Raw genomic sequence first — 16,024 nt, 5'->3', positions numbered from 1 at the left:
TACTTCTTAGTGACCTGTGGCACACATGTTGTGCTATAACTCATTTTACACTAGGACCACTTAACAGATCTTGGACTTGAACTTTAAGATGCTTAAAACCTGATTTCTTAGACTTAGGTTGGATTCCAGTTTACATGGGTTTGTTACTGAACCACAGTTTAGGCAAATTTTCTCCTGCAGTCCCAAGAAAAGTCGGTAGATGTGAGGCCATGCAAGCATTTAAAGACTGTCTGCCGGGGCAGTTCAGGTTAAAACCATGTTTCCATGCTTGCAATGGATCAAGACCAAACAGTGTGGTCTACCTACTGACTGAGCAGCACATGCTTGAGTATCATTTCTACTTACAGATAGCATTAAGAATAATGCCATACAAAATAAATTAGGTCATTAACACAGATGTTAATCCAATGTTTTGAAATCCAAATTTTCACACTGGAGACAAAAGTAGTTTGTTAGTCAAAAAATTCTACCTAAAAGTAAATGCAGTGATGGAGGAAAACAGATTGCATAGACAGCACTGTTTCAGAACTAACTACATCCATCTATTAATCTGTACTTATGCTGCAGTAGTCAGGAGGATTCTTAGGGAATTAGGATGATAATCCAGTTCATCCTCAAAGCATCTGCTTTGGTCTTGCACACAGTCATACTCAGCAAAACTTGCCTGGCTTTGAAGACTCAGCCAGAAAGGACAGTATTTTTCTTTTCTTGGTGACATGACCAAGCTGAAGAAACTGTTTTATATAGCTTTTCACTTGTTTCTTGTCATTCCGATCTTGAAATGGGGCTCTGAATGCCTGGCTGAGATGAGGAAGGAATGACCTTCAGCAGTTATGGAAGAATGAACAGATTTGATAATAGCTAGGGGCTGGGAATACTGTGTTTTGAGCAGACTTCTTTGCCAAATGTACATGAAATACACTGGCTAAACTGTTTATTCTGCTTATTATTGTTCCAGATCAATTTCAGTTCAACTAGAGAGTTGAAACAATCCAAATGGAGTGGTACAAGACAAGAAAGAATAAGACCACTGCAACTGTGATGTGAACACACTCCAATCAGTTGAATTTCATATCAGTAACTTTACTCAACTAACTACTATCTGTAGTTTACTCAGTAGTTGTTACTCTTGTTGCCACAGCGCGTTACCATGATTCCACATATTAGATCAGATTCTACTAGAAACACAGAACAACAATGTTCATTTTTTGGATCTCTATCTTGCTACAGTAATTCCAATCCCATCCTAACGTTTTAAGTTATCCTTGTTTTCTTCTCCAATTCTACATTACTGGGCCTAACAATAGTTTGGCACCCATGTGTAAAACAGTTAGTTCAGTGCTTACTGTGACTGGAAACTAAAAATGCACAAACCCACAAAAGAAACCTGAAGAACATGCATCTCTGAATTTTGCCTTAAGTAAATAAGTAACTTTTAAATAAGGACAAAATACTCATTTCTAAGAACACAAGCAGTGATACAATTCACTAGTACAGGACACAGCTCCCTGGAGCTAACTGGTCATACAATTTTGCCTGTTGTGAAGGATGGGGGAAAAACAGCTAAGCCCTAACCCCTAGGTTAAGTCTCTCATTCAAAGCCTCCTAAAACAAGAAACTCATCTCTTTAGACTATCTGTTCATGCAACACCACTATTTGTGACATCTTACACAGTAATTCGTAACAGTAATTTGGAAAGAACAAACGGTCACCAAAACATTAAAGAAAGGAAAGAAACATAGTGGATTGCTAACAGGTGTTTAAAAGAGATGGACTAAAACCTGAGACAGATAGGGAAGTACAGGAAAATAGTACTTGTAAATTATGGTGAATGAGCTATTTCATTTAAGCAAGACAGTGTATGGAGAACTTACAGCACCTTTACCAGTCAGTCTGTCTACAGTTTGTCAGCTGTAGCTGCCTCTGAAATAGGTCTGAAAACGGTGCAGCTAGAACTTACTGTAACATAGGTGAAACAGGACTATGGCATGATATATGCTGGAGATACCTCTGATGGGCACTCCTCCACAGTGTTGATACTGTCTTCCAACTAAGGAACATCACTGGGAAAGGGATTCCTTGTCACTTTGTCACAAGGGATCCTTCCTGAGCCTCTACGTCAGACAGCATTTCCTCGCTTTACTTATGTCACAGAGTGTTAGAAGGTAAGTAAGAAAGTCATTCATTAACTGCTTTAGGAAATCTTAAATCCATCATATATATGCCTCATTACTGCATTTTAACTACCTTACCTGGTACAAAAAAATCATTCTCTGTAAACCAGTTGTATTCTAAGTGGATTCCCAGACGAGCAGCCTTTACAGTAACCAGAAAAACTAAGTAGACAACTGAAACAGTACCTAGAAAAGACAAGAGCCAAATAAACACCAAGAGGCAGTAGCAAGTATTCGTGCTGTGTTTTATTCTTGCTCCATCCAACTAGTCCCCAGTAGCCCAAACACTTAGGGTTTGTACTCATTCTTAAAAATACAGACTAGGTCTAAATTGTCTTTTCCTTTATTTCTTTCATAGGCCAGAGAGAAAGAATAATGCACTTGCACCCAATGCAAGCTTTCAGCATGTTTAGTGTTCTCCAGACACTGCACTAGTGACCGTGGAAGAAGTACCCTCTAATCCAGAGTGCTGGGCAGGTAGATAAGTCTCTAGGCAGTAACAGATAGGTTCCAGCTTCAGCTGCAGGATTTTAATCTAACGTGAGACAAAGTCAGCCACAGTTCTGCAGCTATTACAACGTCCATTCAGTCACTGACTTTTTGAACGAAATGTCCCAATGAGATATGAATGTTTACTGCAGTTGTGAACTTTACACTGGGAGCTAGAAGCTGATAATGACATTTGATCACTACTGATTTAAACCTTGTCTTGATCATAACCTTGGATAACCTTGATCATAACACCAGATTTGCATTCCATCTCATTGGTTCAGAGGCATCCAGCAGTACTCTGCACAGCTAAAGGAGTACAGATAAGACCATAGATGGGTATAATGGAAAACATATGGTCTTGGCTCCTGAGAAGCAGCATTTTTACAGTTTAGAATACAGGTTCAGATAGGACACCATTTCATTCTAGCAGGATCTCTGATGTTAAAAAATAAATTGAAGAAATTATAATTTGATTACACAGAGAATAGTCAAGAAATTAAGAAGATAAAAGGTTCTGTACTTGAGGATCAGCTTAACAGCTAAAATATTCTGTAGTTTCCTAAAGATTTAGGTTTCTGTAGGTGTAAAGATAAGTAAAAGTGCTCTATTAAGATCAGTTTCAGCATCTCAAAAATTGCCTTCCATTGTTTCTTGTCCTACAAACTTCAAGGTTTACAAAAACTAAGGCAACTTTGAACAGCTTCTGAATTACATAATGATTTACTGAAGTTATGAGAGATCTCATATTTTAACATTCAAGTTCTCAAATAAAAAAACACTTGCCCATGATAATGTACTTATTTTAAAACCAGATACAGTTATAGCTAGATCTCCCTTGATAAAGTATTATCGCTGTTATATCTAGTCTACTCAGAAACCTTACTTTTTACATAGAAGTGCTATTGCTTACCCAAGTTCCTGTGTTGTATTTCATTTAGTGGTTCCAGCAACAGCAGATCTAAGCTCTAAGTAAGTGTCACACTGGAACAGAGGACAAACTAGACTCTCAATTCCCTGTCCTCTACCTCCTTTACAATACATCTTCTTTTTTAATCCGTTCTGTGATGCCCATCTCCTTTTTCCTTTCTCTTCATCGTGGGCTTCAATGCTATGCCCTCAGACCTTTCCTACTCTATAAACTGTAACCAACCCCACCCATCATCCACATGCTTTATCCACTTTACCAACCCCACCTGCCATGGTCTTCTACGTTAAGACATATAAGCAAGGAGAAGTTACAACTTTTTCCTTGTAGTACAGAATAGGCAAGGGTATTGGGAGCTGGGAAAAAGCACAGCAGCAGGTTACACTGATTTGACTGATGTTGTGATTATTAATCAACTGATTGGTAGCAAATGACTTCAGGTCAGAAACAATGTTTGGAAATAACCACCTGTGTTGAAATGATTACCATATGAAGAAGGGTATGCCTGACTGTTTGTACCAAGGTAGTATGCATCAAATGCTGCATAGTAGTATGTGCATCACTGTTGGGGAAAACGTAAATATAGTGGAACTTGTTATACAGGATTATCAAGAGAGCAAAGGAAAAAAAATTAACTCCCTATTAACTGTAAGACTCAAGCAAAGCATGGTAGAAGGCCCGTGGATGATTAACAAACCAACCAATGAACAACTCCGAGGCACAATATCAGCTGCCAGCAAACTACTGGGAGAGTGGCTGGAAAATTACCTGGGGGAAAAGAACCTGGGGGTGTTGGTTGACAGCTGCCTGAATATGAGCCAGCAGTGTGCCCAGGTGGCCAGGATACAAGCATCCTGGCTTGTATCAGAAACACTGTGGCCAGCAGGACTAAGGAAGTGATCGTTCCCCTGTACTCAGCACTGGTGAGGCTGCACCTTGAATACTGTATTTGGTTTTGGGCCCCTCACTACAAGAAAGACATTGAGGTGCTGGATTGTGTCCAAAGAAGGGCAACAAATCTGATGAAGAGTCTAGAGAACAAGTCTTATGAGGAGCGGCTGAGGGAACTGGGGGTGTTTAGCCTGGAGAAAAGGAGGCTGAGGGGAGACCTTATTGCTCTCTACAACTACCTGAAAGGAGGTTGTAGCAAGGTGGGTGTCGGTCTCTCTTCCCAAGTAACAAGTGATCACATAAGAGGAAATGACCTCAAGGACAGGGAAGTGATCTTACCCCTGTACTCAGCACTGGTGAGGCCGCACCTCGATTACTGTGTTCAGTTTTGGGCCCCTCACTATAAAAAGGACATTGAATTACTTGAGCATGTCCAGAGAAGGGCACCGAAGCTGGTGAAGGGTCTGGAGCACAGGTTGTATGAGGAGCGGCTGAGGGAACTGGGGTTGTTTAGTCTGGAGAAGAGGAGGCTGAGGGGAGACATCATCGCCCTCTACAACTACCTGAAAGGAGGTTGCAGGGAGCTGGGGATGAGTCTCTTTAACCAAGTAACAAGCGATAGGACAAGAGGGAATGGCCTCAAGTTGCGCCAGGGAAGGTTTAGACTGGATATTAGGAAGCATTTTTTTATAGAACGGGTTGTTAGGCTTTGGAATGGGCTGCCCAGGGAGGTGGTGGAGTCCCCATCCCTGGAGGTGTTTAAAGGTAGGGTCGACATAGCACTGAGGGATATGGTGTAGTTGGGAACTGTTAATGTTGGGTTGATGGTTGGACTGGATGATCTTCAAGGTCTTTTCCAACCTAGACGATTCTGATTCTGTGAAGTTGCACAAGGTGAAGTTTGGATTGGGTATTAGGAAAAATTTCTTCACTGAAAAGGGTTGTCAAGCATTGGAACAGGCTGCCCAGGGAAGTGGTTGTGTCACCATCCCTGGAGGCATTGAAAAGAGGTATAGATGTGGCACTTTGGGACATGGTTTAGTGGTGGACTTGGCAGTGCCAGGTTAACAGTTGGACTTAGTCTTAAAGGTCTTTTCCAACCTAACTGATACTATTCTATGATTCCACTAACTGGAGTAGCTTTCACTGTTTTCTATACATTTTAGCCACAACGAACCAATATTTAACAGTATTTGTTACCTACCTAGGACATTAAACTTTGCAAAGAAGGATGGAGACTTCAGATTTAACAGCGGTAGAAGAACAGCAATCAGGTAAAATGGTACTGTTTGTGATTTGTTCCACCACTCCTCAAAGAGTTCAAAACCTGTATTGTTGCCAGAAGAGAACATCACACTCCTGTTCTGTGGTGGGTGACCACCAGCAGCACTTGGACAAATCACTGGAAGAAAGGAAAAGAAAAATATCCCCAGATGAAAAGGGTTTTACTTGCACAGAATGTTCACAGCCAAGATCCCCTAATTTCTGGAGTGTTCTACCTGTGGTGAACAGGACTACTCAAAAGCAATGTTTGACAACTCAGTTCCTATCTTCTTTTTTTTTTTTTAATCAGGAGTTCAGCGCTAAGATTTCACTGCTAGACACCTTGCACTCTAAGCTGACAAGTGCTACAGTTCCTACAACCAAGCACTCAAAGATGTTAATTTGTCTGAAGCCTGAGCTGTCCACAGATCAGCCTTCAAGGTCACATACCTATAATTAGGTGTGTTCCGTGCCTACATGCACCTGCTGAAATCAAGTCATAGCAACACACCTCTGCATCTGGCTGTGTGTTTAGCATTGTAATCTGTTCCTCCACACTTCAGTAACATCATATGAAGCAAGATGCAAGTGCATGTGGACAGATGAACCTGTATTACTGTATGCTGTTCTGGGAACACACAAACTAAGGATGACAAGAAAGCTACTATAACAACTAGCAGGTCTAAAACTCATGCACCAAACCAAAACACCCTGTCATCTTGATGATGTGCCAGGTGCAAGTACATCATTGCTAGACAACACAACGGAAGCAATTTAAGATATGCACCCATAAGGCTGCCAAAAGGGAATGTCACACGGCTGTTACAATGGTGGCTGAACAATGGCAGCACCTGAACAAGTGACTGGAACAAAACCAACCAACCAAAAAGAGCCCTTGATCAAATCTGTTTATTTGATTTTTGTTAATATCATCATTTCTTTCTAACACATGCCTATGAAGTTATGTGTTGAAATATGAACCTGTCTTACTGTTCTCATAATGTCTTGTTTTAAATTTTGGCATTCCACAATACCCAATAGCCTCCCTCCTGCATTGGCTGCACGCCTGCTCTGTTACAAAGGCAAAAGTGTAAAAAGTGTTCTATCAAATTTCTTGAGAGACCATTATGTTACTTTACTTCCAGTTTTCTCATTTGCTTTCTCTCCATTACTTATGAGAGGATTGTTTCACAGACCTTGAAAAATGCTTTTGTTCTTACTGATCTCTTTGGTAGCCCTGAATGCCCTGCCAAGAGTCATCTGAGCATCTGGTAGCCCTTAATGTAGTGAAGCAGCTGCTTTAAATCTTCTAGTTGCTGGAGGATGCTGTGGAATATTGCTGTCTGCTCTGTCTCCAAGTTATACCCCCTGCTGTATAAAAATGGGACAGAACAGCAGAAGCAGGAGAGAGCATAAGAGAAAGAGCACTGCAGTAGCTATTGGTGCCTTGCTAGTAAGGACTGCAGGAGAAACAGGATTCAACACCAGCTCAAATGCAAATCAACTGGTTTTCAGAATCATTTCTCAACTTCTTTGACTCCAAACAGCTGCTCTCCAGAAACATGGTGACAGCTAGTGTGACACACAGCTGTCTGGCTGGTACTGAAACGTTTCCTCACACCCATAAGCACCCAGGATACAGAAAACTTTCTGCTTTGTAACAAAACACTACATGTTTGGTTACTATACATAGGCAGGAAGATCAGAGGCTGCCAATGTCTAGCTCCTGGCTTCATTCTACATTATTCTGCCTACTTAAGAACTTCCACAGACCTATCTTCATAGTTGACCGCAGTTTCTTCCCTTAGCTGTGCAAATGTCAGACTCTCCACAAAACACAAGTCAATGCTCATATAGCCTGACACTTGTTTCTTTTTGTGCTCAGCATCATTAAAGCTGTTCTTATAGCATTTTTTAAAATATGAATGTTGCTGCAGAGGTGGTGAGGAGCAAAGATGCCCCAGCCAAGGTTTTAAACAGCAAACAGATCTGATGCGCCTCAGTTTTAGGGTGTGAAAGTTAAAATTCCTTATGGCAATCCCTCATTGTGGAACTACTGTTTAAGAGGTCTAACATTCATGGTTTTAAGGATCTCTCTGGGTATACACAAACTTGTAATCTGCTCTTTATTCCTTATTTCCACCCCCACTTACTTTCTTTATTTTCCTTCCAGTTATTAAGCTTTCCAAGTGTGTGGTTATTTGTGGAAGTACAAATACCAGATAGAAAATGACATTTTTAAAAAAACCCCAGGTAGTTCAAACTCATAACATAAACTTTATAACTGGAATGTGGTTAGGCATGGAAACGTGATGATTTGCCTTTAAACACCCACTCCAAACCAGGAAACAAAATATTAATATGTGCTTCTTACCTTTGTTACTTCCATTCGTGCCAGGAACAATATCTGTTACATTAATGTCATGAACGAAGTCTGAAAAGAAGAAAATCTTACTATCAATGTCCCAAATCTACTATTAGGCTTTAATCTGTTGACTTGATAAAAATTAAGTAAGGAAATATCCTGGAAAATTACATCAGAGGCGTGATACAGCAGCTTGCGCTCCCCCCAAAACCAAGTGGATATTTTAAAACTTTCTTTTAGAATTGTTTTAAAGTAGCACCCCACTGCACTATTTTCTCAGCAGCCCTGTCCATTTATGAAGTTCCTGAGTCTCCCCTCCCAGATGCTCATTTCTGTTCCCTTAGCACACCTCCACCTGTCCCACAACACTGGACTGCAGTGTTGTACAGTTGGTTAATGAGGAGATGCGTCTTAACACCAGCCTTTTTGGGGACAGCAAAGAAGTGCATGCAACCATACCCTTAGTTCAGATGGTATTATATGGAAAAAGCTTCCCCTACTCATTTTTCTCATCTTTTTTTTTTCCAGAAGAGGCTCTGTGGGATGCTTTTTCCCTGTTGTATTTTAAAGAAGGGAATCTCTGGAAAAAGGTTTAAGTCTCACTGTCCACAGCCACCTCTAGTATTTTGTTTCTAGTACACTCCTGTGCTACTTTACTGCTTTGCCATATCAGATATTTCCAAGTTTCTGCAACTTCACCAGCATGAGAGTATGGGATAGCAAATTCTTCGTATTTATGCATATATACACACAGAAAATGCCCATCAGCTTGGAAATTTAATTAGTGTGTCTCTGGTTAAAATCTGCTTCTACTGCATGTGGGTGTATTATTCACACAGAAAATCAATTGGGGCAGTAGGCCTCAGATTTTTTTAACTGCAATTAACAGCAGCTTGTTTCTCATAAAGAAAGTAAAGTCTTGCGGGAAGAAAACTATTTTTTGTTTCTTCATTTTGATTTATGACTCTCTGGATCACAGCTGAGTTTCTCACACTTACTGATATCAGTTCAGTGTATGCAACAGTCAAAGATTTAACTAAAATCACTCATCACCTCCTCACTTCACCACTGTTTTGTGTGGCTACTTAAAAAAACAGTACCTAGTCTGAAGCCATCAAAATAATTGATAATTTACAGAATTAGAGCACTTTAAAATTAGTTCTAGATGGATAGCCAACTTATGTTTCCTCTGTACTTAAGAAGTGTTTTAGCACTAACAATTGCATTTCTGGGTTTATTTCTGTTTCATAAAACAAAAACAGAACAAAAGCATGGCAGATCATGTTAAAAAAAAAAAAAGACAGGATATTATACTTGGCTTACAGTTCTTGCATTCTTTGCGTACTACTACTTTCTAGACCATCCTCCTTCAGGAAATCAGTTTGTTCCCACCTAAATTGTATGTGCAGATTTTTTAGGAAGTCATCTGAACGTAACAGAATTAAATACAGTAGCCTGCTTAGAATAACTTAGAAATGCATGGCTGCAAGATGCCCTTGTGTCAAACCTACATCCTATTACCCATTCTATAACCTAGTAATTAAGTAGCCACAATGAAAGTTACGACAAGGATCCAATGATCAAAGTTATCACAGAGCAAACAAATGAAATAAGAGCCTTGAATAAATATAGGTAAGTGATAAAATAATATGCCAATCTCAGGGACACTTTTCCCAGAGAAGGAACTGGTTTGATCATTCTGATGTTTGCTTATTGGAATCAGAGTTATTTGGTTTAGAATAATTTAGGATTAAAGTGATAACCTTTTTTAAAAAAAACCACAAAGTCTAAAATGAAACAGTCTTAACATATGAATTAGGTCAGCTGTAAAGTACACCAGTCATTAACCAATAAAGTATGTCCTTCAGGGATGGCGGGAACTCTTAATTAAACATTGTTTAAGAGGTATAAGTGTCTGTGCTGTTATTTGCCTCAGAGATTTGTTAATTACCTTCAAAACAGAAATCCTTAAATCTTACTCATGCTATTCAACACCATGAGTCAGATTTTCAAAGCTCTCAATTCCATCATTTATTCTCACAACTCTACATACCTAATTGATTGTATCCACAAAAGCTTGTGTGTCTGTGCACGTACAAGGGTATAACTAATCGATACTTTTTTTTGTAACAATGCCAGACTAAGAATCCTTCTTTCTCCATGCTACAGCTCTTGCAGAAACTTTCTATATGGCAGCACTCTAAGTGTGTTTGTTGAAATCTAGAGCGAAACTAGATTTTTTTTTCATTAACCTGGATGATTTCAACAGCCTAGTCTGTTATATGGCTGTTCAAATAGTTACACCCATGCAAACAAGGCGTGAGTGAAAATACAAAGTGGAAACAAGCAACCAGGTTTGGGTTGTTTAAACTACACCAAAAAGCCTCATTACTGACATGCAAATCAGATAACTGATACTCTGTCTTTCATTAAAATCACACTTTAAAAGAGCAATTGAGAAATTGGCTTTGAAAGCATACAGGACTGTGCCCATAGTTACTTATTCTCACTTAACTTTTCACAGAAAGTAACAGAAAAATCAAGTGATATGGACAATCCTTTTTCAGTATAAAGTCTTGATCTTTCCACAAGATAGCTGTGAAAGTTAACCAAAAATGTATACTTACTGTATATAAACCTTCCTGTGTTGAACAGAAAGTTGGACATAAGCACCCAATAAACAACCATGGCTCCAACCAGCGATACCATAGAAAATAAGAGGCTTGACCATTGACCAAAGGATCCAAAGTAATACTTGCAAACATCTGGGAATTCCCAGTTTGAGGTATCTATTAAAGCTGAAGAAGATACAAAAACCAGAAACATATCTAGACAAAATGTTATATTAGAGTCAGTAGAACTCTTCATGACAGGATGTGTTCTTGTTTCAGAATATTCTGACACAAATTCACAGTGCTTCCAAGGGCTAAGAAGATTGCTGTTAGCTTTAAAGTATAACACTCATTAGGCGTTTGACTGAAGGAGCCTGAAGAAGTAGAAGCTTTTATTGTGGCCATACTATTACTTTGATCCAGAAGCACTGGAATAAGACATGGTGTCAAAAATGCAGCCAGGCATTTGCAGCTACAGCCTTTTGCAAGAGTTATGGCAACATAGGTCAGACCAGGAACTAGTCCTCAGCAATGCTCTGAAATGAGTTTTCACAAACTAGAGGTCTTAACTGCCTTTATTTGAGCAAGTAAGGGGTTAGTTTATGCATCAACTGCAAGATGAGTTTTGAACAATAGAAGTACATCCTAAGTAGAACCACTGTCACATGAGGCAATTGTCCATAAATTGCTTCCAACACAGAATATATACAAATATTAGGGTTGTACAGGCATACAACACAAGTGGTTGCAGCTACAGCCCACACTGTTCCACTGTGGGACATGATCAGAAATACATGTAGAGAACTGGACAGCACTTATGGAGAAATGAAAGCCTCTAACTCAGTTAAGTCCCCAAACGCTTACTAAGCGACCATCTGAAACCTTGCTTGGTAAGAGTCTGGGTTTGGCTATAATACTTAGGTCCTAAGGAACTGAAGGATAATCTAGTAAGGGAAGACAGACACTTAGTTTACAGAGCTTAGATCCAGTCTACAGAAGTAGGGAGACATTCAAAGGAACACTTTGCAGGTCAGGTCTAACATATAGTAAAGATACAGACAAACTAAGAATCTGTTAGGTCTCTGTATTTCACACTTAATAGAAGTATTTGTGTTATGAAACTTTGTATTTCTTACGTATCATTTTCCGTGATTTCACAACTCTGTAGCAGCAATAAAGAGTCAAAATACCCATCAGCAAGATGAGAATAATTCCAGAAGTAAAGCCTGCCTGTTAAGAGGGAGAAATACACTAGCTTATTTATCAGCAACGCTAAGGAAAAATGAAGAGCAAGCTATGTTACCAAAAACATTTTCATACACATGCGTTTTTCACAGTTTTACCTGTTTTATTCCCCATGGGATACTTAATATAGATGTACCCATCATTGTATTCCATATCATAAATCTAGGAAGAAAAGAAAAAACCCAGTAAATAATTTGAGCAGCACTCTTACTTCATACTATCCTCTTAGCAACAATAGTTACATATACAATTACAGGAGAACTCAACAGATGAACTTGTGGCTCCAAGACTAGTGGTACCGGCAGGGCTTTGGATTTTTCAATCATGGGTTAGTATACAGGATACCAGAGCTTTTGGCATCAGATGGGATGAACCTGTCCCAGAGGGGGAAAGGATCTTGGGGCAGGAGTGAGCTGGGCTCAGTGAGAGAGATTTAAACTAGATTTGAAGGGGGAAGGGGACAAAACTGGAACTCCCAGATGTAAGTCCCAGGGTAGATTACCAAAGTTTGTGTGCTGATTTGCCAGTGATGACCCTCACCCTGTCATCTCAGGGGAGGCAAGGGATGGAGACACGCAGCACAAAAAAGATGCAAGGGATATGTTGATGGATCAGTAACTGTGGTAACACCTGTGAAAGGTCAGGCTGGAATTAGGACCTCTAAATGTGAAAAGGTGCTGGAGACATCATCCCATCTGAAGTGCATGTATACCAATGCACACAGCATGGGTAACAAACAGAGGGAGCTTGAAGCTATGATGAAACAGAAAAATTATGATGTAGTGGCTATAACAGAAACATGGTGGGATGTCTCCCATGACTGGAGTGTGCCAGCTGATGGCTACAAGCTCTTTAGAAGGGATAGACAAGGAAGAAGAGGCGGTGGGGTGGCGCTGTGTGCTAGGGACTGTTACGATTGCTTTGAGCACAAGTGTAGTGAAGACAGGGTGGAGTGTTTTTGTGTTAGAATCAGGGGGAAGGCCAACAGGGTAGATGTTGTCTACTATAGGCCACCCAACCAGGACAGAGAGGTGGATGAAATATTATGTAGGCACTCAGGAGAAATCTCACGATCACTTGCCCTTGTTCTTTAACTTCCCAGACATCTGCTGGAAATACAACACAGCAGAGTGGGACCAGTCCTGGAGATCCCTGGAATGTGTGGAAGATAACTTCCTGACGCAGCTGGTGAGTGAACCAACCAGAGAAGGTGCCCTGCTGGGCCTCCTCTTTGTGAACAGAGAAGGACCGGTGGATGATGTGGCAGTTGGAGGCCAACTAGGGCACAGCAATCATGAAATAATAGAGTTCTCTATTCTTAGAGAGGCCAGGAGGGGGGCAGCAGAACTGACATCCTGGACTTCCAAAGGGCTGACTTTGACTTGTTTAGGCACCTGCTTGACAGAATCCCTTGGGAGATGGTCCTGAAGGGTATAGGGGTCCAGGAAGGCTGGGCACTCTTTAAGAAGAAAGTCTTAATGGCACTGGAACAGGCTGTCCCCAGGTGCTGCAAGAGAAGCTGGCACCAGAGAAGACCACCCTGGCTGAACAGGGAGCTTTGGCTACAACTCAGGGAGAAAAGAAGAGTTTACGGCCTTTGGAAGAAGGGGCTAGCCACTCACAGTGATTACAAAGATGCTGTGAGGCTATGCAGGGCAGAAATCAGGAGGTCTAAACCCCTGCTAGAAATTAGTCTGGCTTCAGCAATCAAGGACAACAAGAAATGTTTCTATGTCAACAGCAAAAGAAAGAGCAGGGAGAGCCTCCATCCCTTGCTAGACGCAGGAGGAAACATGGTAACAAGTGATGAGGAAAAGGCTGAGGTGCTTAATGCCTTCTTTGCCTCAGTCTTTAATAACAAGACTAGTTGTACTGCGGGAATCCAACCTCCTCAGTCAGAAGACAGAGACTGGGAGAACGACCCCCACACACATTCCAGGAGGAGATAGTCAGTGACCTACTGCATCACATGGACACACACAAGTCTATGGGATCGGATGGGATACACCCGAGGGTGCTGAAGGAGCTGGCTGGGGTGCTCGCCAAGACGCTTTCCATCATTTACCAGCAGTCCTGGCTGACCGGGGAGGTCCCGACAGATTGGAAATTGGCCAATGTGACGCCCATATGTAAGAAGGGTCGGAAGGATGATCTGGGAAATTACAGGCCTCTCAGTTTGACTTCAGTGCCCGGGAAGCTGCTGGAGCAGCTCATCCTGAGTACCATCATACAACACATGCGGGACAACCAGATGATCAGGCCCAGTCAGCATGGGGTTATGAAAGGCAGGTCCTGCTTGACAAACCTGATCTCCTTCTACGACAGGGTGACCTGCTTATTGGATGAGGGAAAGGCTGTGGATGTTGTCTACCTTGACTTTAGTAAGGCCTTTGACACCGTTTCCCACAGCATTCTCCTGGTGAAACTGGCTGCTCGTGGCTTGGATGGGTACATGCTTCGCTGAGTAAAAAACTGGCTGGATGGCCAGGCCCAGAGAGTTGTGTCCCCCAGGGCTTGGTTTTGGGGCCACTCCTGTTTAGCATCTTTATTGATGATCTAGACGAGGGGATCGAGTGCACCCTCAGTAAGTTTACAGATGACATCAAGTTGGGTGGGAGTGTTGATCGGCTCGAGGGTAGGGAGGCTCTGCAGAGAGATCTGGACAGGCTGGAGCGATGGGCTAAGGCCAACTGTAGGAGTTTCAATAAGGCCAAATGCCGGGTGCTGCACTTGGGCCACAACAACCCCCAGCAGCGCTACAGGCTTGGGGAGGAGTGGCTGGAGAGCTGCCAGTCAGAGAGGGACCTGGGGGTATTGATTGACAGCCGGCTGAACAGGAGCCAGCAGTGTGCCCAGGTGGCCAAGAAGGCCAATGGCATCCTGGCTTGTATCAGAAATAGCGTGGCCAGCAGGGACAGGGAAGTGATCTTACCCCTGTACTCAGCACTGGTGAGGCCGCACCTCGATTACTGTGTTCAGTTTTGGGCCCCTCACTACAAAAAGGACATTGAATGACTCGAGCGTGTCCAGAGAAGGGCACCGAAGCTGGTGAAGGGTCTGGAGCACATGTCATACGAGGAGCGGCTGAGGGAACTGGGGGGGTTTAGTTTGGAGAAGAGGAGGCTGAGGGGAGACCTCACTGCCCTCTACAACTACCTGAAAGGAGGTTGCAGAGAGCTGGGGATGAGTCTCTTTAACCAAGTAACAAGCGATAGGACAAGAGGGAATGGCCTCAAGTTGTGCCAGGGAAGGTTTAGACTAGATATTAGGAAGCATTTCTTTACAGAACGGGTTGTTGGGCGTTGGAATGGGCTGCCCAGGGAGGTGGTGGAGTCCCCATCCCTGGAGGTGTTTAAGAGTCGGGCTGACATAGCGCTGAGGGATATGGTGTAGTTGGGAACTGTCAATGTTAGGTGAATGGTTCAACTGGATGATCTTCAAGGTCTTTTCCAACCTAGATGATTCTGTGATTCTGTAATATAGAACATTCAGTAATAATGCATTTTCTGGCTAATATATGACAAGGTGCTTAACATACATTGTCACTATACTGGAGTTTTTACCATAGCCATCTGTGCAACTGTCAACTTTAAAAGCAGTTCCTAATGGACTGTACACGTAGATTTCATCAGGAGCTGGAAGTACATGATCAGGAGCAATCTAACAAATGGATAAAAAACAAGACTTAGTAACACCAAAGTAACTATTGTTCCAAATACAGCAAGCCAACTCCTATAAATCACAAAATCTTTCCATGAGAAGTGCATTTTAAAAAAAACGTTGGACTACATTAATTTTCTCGCCTTGAAAAAAAAAAAAAACAGTTAATAGGGTTTTTAGCTAGATAGCAGAAAAACAGATATTTCTTCTGCAAAATGTCTGTAACATACTGTGCACATATCACGCTAGTTCAATCATTGCAGCTGACCACTGCTTAAATCCTCTTTCAGATGGGAGAAATGAGTACACACATCTGGGAAACCTGGAACTCTGTTATAAAATTCAAGCTGTTTGTATGTTTTCTTTGGATAGTGAGGTCATTGCACAGCAAGTCAA

The 16,024-nt window shown here is 41.6% G+C and overlaps 1 protein-coding gene across 8 annotated transcripts in view; it reads right to left on the bottom strand.

The window, feature by feature from the left end:
- The window catches only part of SLC38A9 (solute carrier family 38 member 9), a 47,229-nt gene that overhangs the window by 20,650 nt on the left and 10,555 nt on the right, over positions 1 to 16,024 (bottom strand). For 6 of the 8 annotated variants that reach the window (XM_074855768.1, XM_074855769.1, XM_074855771.1 and 3 more), the window contains 7 exons: positions 15,507 to 15,628; positions 12,067 to 12,130; positions 11,860 to 11,953; positions 10,739 to 10,909; positions 8,121 to 8,180; positions 5,688 to 5,885; positions 2,254 to 2,361 (listed from right to left, as the gene is read on the bottom strand). In XM_074855768.1, the coding sequence (XP_074711869.1) occupies positions 2,254 to 2,361; positions 5,688 to 5,885; positions 8,121 to 8,180; positions 10,739 to 10,909; positions 11,860 to 11,953; positions 12,067 to 12,130; positions 15,507 to 15,628 (817 nt within the window). The remainder of the gene's footprint in view (positions 1 to 2,253; positions 2,362 to 5,687; positions 5,886 to 8,120; positions 8,181 to 10,738; positions 10,910 to 11,859; positions 11,954 to 12,066; positions 12,131 to 15,506; positions 15,629 to 16,024) is intronic. The other 2 variants (XM_074855775.1, XM_074855776.1) reach the window with 1 other exon arrangement.

Source organism: Strix uralensis, chromosome Z, assembly GCF_047716275.1.
Source record: "Strix uralensis isolate ZFMK-TIS-50842 chromosome Z, bStrUra1, whole genome shotgun sequence".
NCBI lineage: Eukaryota > Metazoa > Chordata > Aves > Strigiformes > Strigidae > Strix > Strix uralensis.
This window is presented reverse-complemented; position numbering and strand designations above follow the sequence as displayed.